The sequence below is a fragment of the Hippichthys cyanospilos genome, chromosome 8 (assembly GCF_059441005.1).
Source record: "Hippichthys cyanospilos isolate Australia breed blue-spotted pipefish chromosome 8, RoL_Hcya_1.0, whole genome shotgun sequence".
NCBI lineage: Eukaryota > Metazoa > Chordata > Actinopteri > Syngnathiformes > Syngnathidae > Hippichthys > Hippichthys cyanospilos.
Genome location: NC_142376.1, coordinates 21,156,248 through 21,162,247, shown reverse-complemented (window position 1 = coordinate 21,162,247; position 6,000 = coordinate 21,156,248). Strand labels below are relative to the sequence as shown.

Sequence of the window (6,000 nt, the reverse complement as noted above, 5' to 3'; positions counted from 1 at the left end):
TTTACAAAGCGGCTCTTGTATAAACCACAACCATTATCCCATTTTTTTGTAATGTCCCTCTAGGTCAAACTTGATGCATTGGGGAATGGGCAATGATTGACACTATTAAATGTGGATGTCCATTCAATAATCGCTTATCTGTCGTTGAGTTAAAATTCCAATTCAGGCTGTGGTTAACATGTCTGCTTGTCTGTAGCAACCTTGCTGGGAGGAGCCCAAATACATAGTCCATAGGTGTGGTTGTGATTGGATGGCAAAGAATCACGTTTGTACCCTTCCTGTCATTCAAGATCATCTGGAATAAGGTCCAGCTCACCCTCCACCCTAGTGCGGACAAAATAGCTTTGTAAAATGGATGGATTACAAATTGCAATTCACGGATAATGGAGCCACTAACTCTATCATTGCCTGCAGTACTGGATTGGAACTTTAGTTTCAATTTGTTTTAAGTGTGGGAATCTTTATTTTCCCCATCTGAGGCAATATGAAATTCATGAGAAAGCACTTGTGAATAATCTAATACAAAATCGATGGTGTTGGACCGAAACCTCTTAATTCACAAATTGGTGAATTTAATATTTTTTTTTGAGTGGTTCATGAGCCTCTAGGAGCTGTCACCTTACTGTGGTGGAGGGTTTTGCATGTCCCAATGGTCCTAGGGGCTTCATTCCCCTCGTAGGGTTACGCATTGTAAATAGGTCCTAGGTGAGGGACCAGACTAAGCATGTCTCTTATACCCCTTATGATGAATACAAATTTTGGACACGAGTTTCTCTTGATGGGTCTTTGATGGCAAGCGCCTGGTGGCCAGGCCTGCATGGGGACTCGCCGGACTCAGCCCATAAGGATGTGAGTGCCCCTTTCACCACGTGTGGGAGGTGCCAAAAGGGTCAGGTGTGGAGAGAGCTGGGCAGCGGCCAAGGGCAGGGACTTCGGCTACGGGAGCTAGCTCAGGGGACCTGGAATGTCACCTCTGGCGGAGAAGGAGCCAGACGGTGTATGAGGTCAAAAAGTTCTGAAGAAATATAGTCGAACTTGCCTCCACACACAACTTAGGCTCTGGTACCAGTCCTCTTGAGAGGGGTTGGACTTTCTTCCACTTTGGATTTGCCCACAGTAAGAGGTAGAGCAGCTGATTGCTTCCCGCTTCTCAGCCGATTGCTTCTCGGCGCCTGTACACTGGCGTTCAGCTCGGTGGCTGAGAAGGTAGCCACCCTCCGCTTTCGGGTGGGGGGGACAGGTCTTGACTGTGTTTTGTGCTCACGCACCAAATGATGCATAATCCTGCTACATGTGACATAAGTTTGTCGTGTAGCTCTTTTTTTTTCTTTTTGTCCAACAGGCTTCAACAAACACTGCAGCGGTACTTGCTCCACTTATGTTGCCGCAAACCCTAGCGACTGACGATACTACTCCTGTCTTTTAGAACCCAATGGTTTGCTTTTTTTTGGCCCTATAGCCATGTTGTGCTAGCCTTCTGCTTGGCATGAGTATTAAGGAAACAAGAAAACTATGGACACTACGGAACCTCATGAGGGCAAATGTGCCATTGCAAAAAAGAGGAAAATATTGATTTTTCCTAGTTTTTTTAATTGTCTGGAACAATGAATTTGAATTAATTGAAAAAAAAACATATATCGCTCTGGTTTAGTTTGTACAAATATGTTGTAATAAGCTCTCTCAGTGATTGGGATCTTGCGTTGGAGCTATACAACTCTGGATGCTGCATGGATTCCCTGTCAGAATCGATGTCTGGTGCTACCACTGTCTCTTTAGGTTCCTTTGTGGGCGTGGCAAATCTTGCAGAATCCATAGTGCATAAAAACAGAAATGAAACTGTGAAAAAGAAGTTTACCCTTAAATTCTGTTAGCCTAACAGTGACTTTATGGTTACTTTCTTTATTTCAGTATTTCAATATTTCTGAACTATTGTTAGCATTAATTCTAGTTGGTGATTAGTGTGAGTAGCACAACTTCTGTGTCCACACCACAAAAAAATGGAATAGTTAAACATATCTATGATTAAGACATAACTGAACTGTTAAGGTAGAACTGACCATTTTTTCAAAAGCTATTACACGCTTGATGTGTTTGTATTTTTTGTATTTCTATGCCGACTCCCATAACTGTTAATGGGAGTCGGCATAGAAATACAAGAACTACGAACAAGCTGGAAGACGAGAGGGAAGACGTAGCAGTGAATGTTTGACGTATTGAACAAACACCAATGCAAATGACTTTTTGTCAAGTCCAAAAAACTATCATGCGCATTTCTTTTCTCATTGAATCATGGCCAGGCCTAGCCACAAAACATTGATTGATCCTTTAATTTTGCATCAGTGTAAAAGCAAGTTGGTGTCAAATTCCATCCACCTTGGTTTTACATTTTTTTCCATGTTGCACTGTTTGTTAATGTTTAACTAGTTTCATCCTTCTGCCTCATAGTTTTTACCTCACAGTACATCCGGCCAGAACATCTTTGAGAGTTTGCGTGACTCATCGGAGAAGTCCAATGGCCGCATTCATCTGTCTGAAATCCACACGCGGAGCAGCCGCAACCTCAAACACAACAGTTCAACACAGACGGACATCTTCTGCGCTGACATTGGGAGCAGCGGCACAAACGGCATATCCGGCGAGAGGAGGAAGCACCGAGGGGAACCCGATATGCTTTACGGCGACATGGCGAAACCGTTCTCAATGAGTTCCCTTCACGCCACTAGCTTATGGCCGGCATCCGACTTGGGCGCCGGCCACTATGGCCCCAGCGCTTTTCAAGAGTGCTGTCCCTACTCAAAGGCTCCATCCTCCTTGCCTTTTGACCCCGTCTCTGCACCTGACTGCCTCACCATTGAAGGGGTCCAGGCCCAGGACAGGAAGCACAGCGGAGGGACGTGGCCCAAGATGGTGGTGGGAGGCGGATCAATCGCGCCGGACAACAGCAGTCCGCTCCCAGCTTCGACGCAGCTCTCTATCTTCAAATCCCCCAAGCAGAGGAAGTCCATTTTTGACCCGGACACTTTCAAACACCCTGAGGCACCTTCTTCTAAGCTAGAATACAAGGCAGCCATTCAGATTGTGTCGGTGGCAGCTGCAGCATCACACTCCCCTCAGTCCTCAAAGACAGACTCCCTCTCCTCCTCCTCCACTCCCACCCCAACCCCGCCGACACCCCCCACCCGCAGCGACTCCTTCAAGTTCAAACACAAACATCATAGCAGCTCTGCGTCCGACTGCACCATCACATCCGACGGCAAAAGTGACTCCGCTATCACTGTGGCAACGGGTGAACGGGAGCGAGACAGAAATGGCAACCACTACTTCCTAGAGGGTAAAGTCCTGACCTCGAGGAAATCGTGTGACGAGGACATCGGGCGAAACAAAGCAGAGGAGTCTGAAGTAAAAAGGCCGCGGCCCAAATCCGCCCCCGCCCTTCGCCGCAGGATGACACCCCAAACCATTACTCTTCCTGCATTCCAGGTCAGTCCGTTAAGTGGGGAAAAAAAGATAGCTAATGGGCCCTATGTACTAAATCACCATTGTTTAAATTGTCACTCTTCCTTCCTTTGAAAGATCATTAGCGAGACACTGTGTTAAAGAGACACGTCCTCCCAGTGGGCCAACGCCTTTTTAATTTTTTTTTTTTTTTTTTTTACTGCTGAGAATTCACGGCCCCATTCTGAGTCGCACCAAGGGACTTTGCCTTTTTAGCTAGCATTTGGAGTGAATGAAAGTACCACACTCACACTAACCACCCACCATGTGAGCAGACTCAGACAACCAGAGGTCAAGAAGTAGTGTCATGCTGCCATTTTTCCCTTTGGTGCTTCTTCCCAATGCTTATTGGGGTTTTCTACCCTAAAGTGGTACAATGCTAACCTGTTCCTTTTTTGTCACAGAGCTACTCTAATGACGAGCATTCGCCGGAGCCCCGCGACATGCTGCGCTCCTCCCCCAGCCGCTCCCACCGGCACAGCGTCGGGTTTGTGCCCACCATTTACAACGGCAGCCTCCCTCCCAGTGAGTCTATCAAACATCTTCGACCTCACCATCCTCTCTTTCCACTTCTTGACACTGCATCTGTTATCTTGTCAGATTCGACCCACAGGGGTCTGTCTCCATGTCCCGCTGTGACAGCCGTGATGAGGAACCCCGTGTACACAGTGCGCAGCCATCGTGTTCATACCAGCAACTGTCCATCACTCACCTCCCAGATCTGTCATCAGCACGCGCCCACAAGGTGATTTTATTCCCTCTTAAACTCAGGGGCTTCATCCTGTTTTCCCTCTGTCTAAAATAGATAACGTTACGCTGACATCACCAGCTAAGCTGGCTACCTATTGACATAAGTATTGCTGCATGTTTTAACTGAATTATAAAGCTTTTCAGCTTCAACACTGGTGTTCAACCCAATGCTTCCACTTAAGGCAGCTTATTTAAATGTTTCTTTGTTTTTTTTGTATGACTAACAGACTGACATACATGTGTATGTGGGTACCTGAATTTTTTTAATGTGAAAAGTATTTACTTTACATATTTACTTACACTTTACATACTTAAGAGCTACATACTTTACATATTTAAGACAAATATTATTGCAGTACACATTTACCTAAATCTTACTAAATCATCAACCAATGAGGGCAGGAGTAGATACACCTCCCCGGCGGGAGTAGAATAAAACTCCTACCCTCATTGGTCAATGGTTGCGCAGGGAGCCAATCAGGTGTCTTGTAGGAGGGTCCGTCCCCCTCATGAAACTCATACACACCGTCAAATGTCAAAAGAGAGACCAGGAGAGCGCAGCACTGCAGTAAGGCGTTGTAAATCTGTTAGCTAGATTTCTTTAGTAATAAATTGGAATTTCAAATGTAAACTCTGTTATCATATTTGGTCAGCTACAGGCTTCACTGTAATTAGACTTCCTAGCGCCACTAATATAACCGTGGCTCTCCATGAGACTACAGCCAGAGGGATGGGAATGGGAAGGGATAACAGTACAGTTGCTGTAAGTAAATATGTGCACTGCAGTAATTCAACCTCTGCGGAGTGCCCGTGGCATGCACAGCGCATCTCTCAGCAATCGTTTTTTTTTTTTTTTTTTAACTCATCCAGTGCCATGGATGGAAATTCTCATCTTTTGAAATAGTAATACAAATAATAAATAACAACATTCTGGTCAAATACGTTTTTTTTGTTTTTTTTTTTAACGGAGAAGAGCTGACACCCTTGATTAATGCTTACCTAATATAAGCCAATTGAGCACTGTAGTGCTGACTGTGACCGTTGGATTGCAGTGTTTCCACACTTACCAGACCACTATTACCTACATCAATTATAACTGAAGAATGGAAGTCAGTCTTTCGTATGGAAGTATCCCTATTTACATAGACGTAGCACACAATATTCTTTTGGCCTTGAAAGGTGAATGAAAATGCTAAATATACTGGCCCTAGAGGTTTCCTTTTCCAATAACACTAGCACTGAAAGAGTTAATGAAAAAAACCTGCGATGCACTCAGGGCTCGATAGGGGAGGCGCGTAGTAACAAGGGATTACTATATGCTACATTATATAACTTGAGTGTGCCACTGCATCACCTGGTGCTTTATGCTACATGCACACTGAACGCGAAAATTCGCGTTGCTATGCTCATCCGCAGGGCTTTCTGTCGCGTTGTAAACACCTGGTGGTTTTAGTTTGCTTTTTGTCCACTTTTTTTGTCGAGCGAGGGGAGTGGAGCGAGCGCATCAGCGAGCTTGCTGTGCACTTTGTAGTGGATCCGGAAAGAAGAGCATTGCTGAGAATTTTCACTTTTCTGGGATCTAGCAGAGCCTATATTTTCTCCTACAGCAACTCTATTCTTTATTACACTGCGTGTCCCTCGCTTTGCAGCAATACTCGTCTGCCCAAAAAAAAAAAGGAAGCAAACGCTGCACATACCAGTTGCCCCAAGTTCTCCCTTCCGCCATTTTACAAGCCTGGTGAGTGCTCTTGCTTG

General features: G+C 45.2%; 1 protein-coding gene across 1 annotated transcript in view; it reads left to right on the top strand.

The window, feature by feature from the left end:
* The window catches only part of dlg5a (discs, large homolog 5a (Drosophila)), a 54,544-nt gene that overhangs the window by 21,744 nt on the left and 26,800 nt on the right, over positions 1 to 6,000 (top strand). Inside the window, exons 16-18 of the mRNA XM_088422013.1 lie at positions 2,446 to 3,480; positions 3,900 to 4,020; positions 4,096 to 4,240. Coding sequence (XP_088278139.1) covers positions 2,446 to 3,480; positions 3,900 to 4,020; positions 4,096 to 4,240 — 1,301 coding nt within the window. The remainder of the gene's footprint in view (positions 1 to 2,445; positions 3,481 to 3,899; positions 4,021 to 4,095; positions 4,241 to 6,000) is intronic.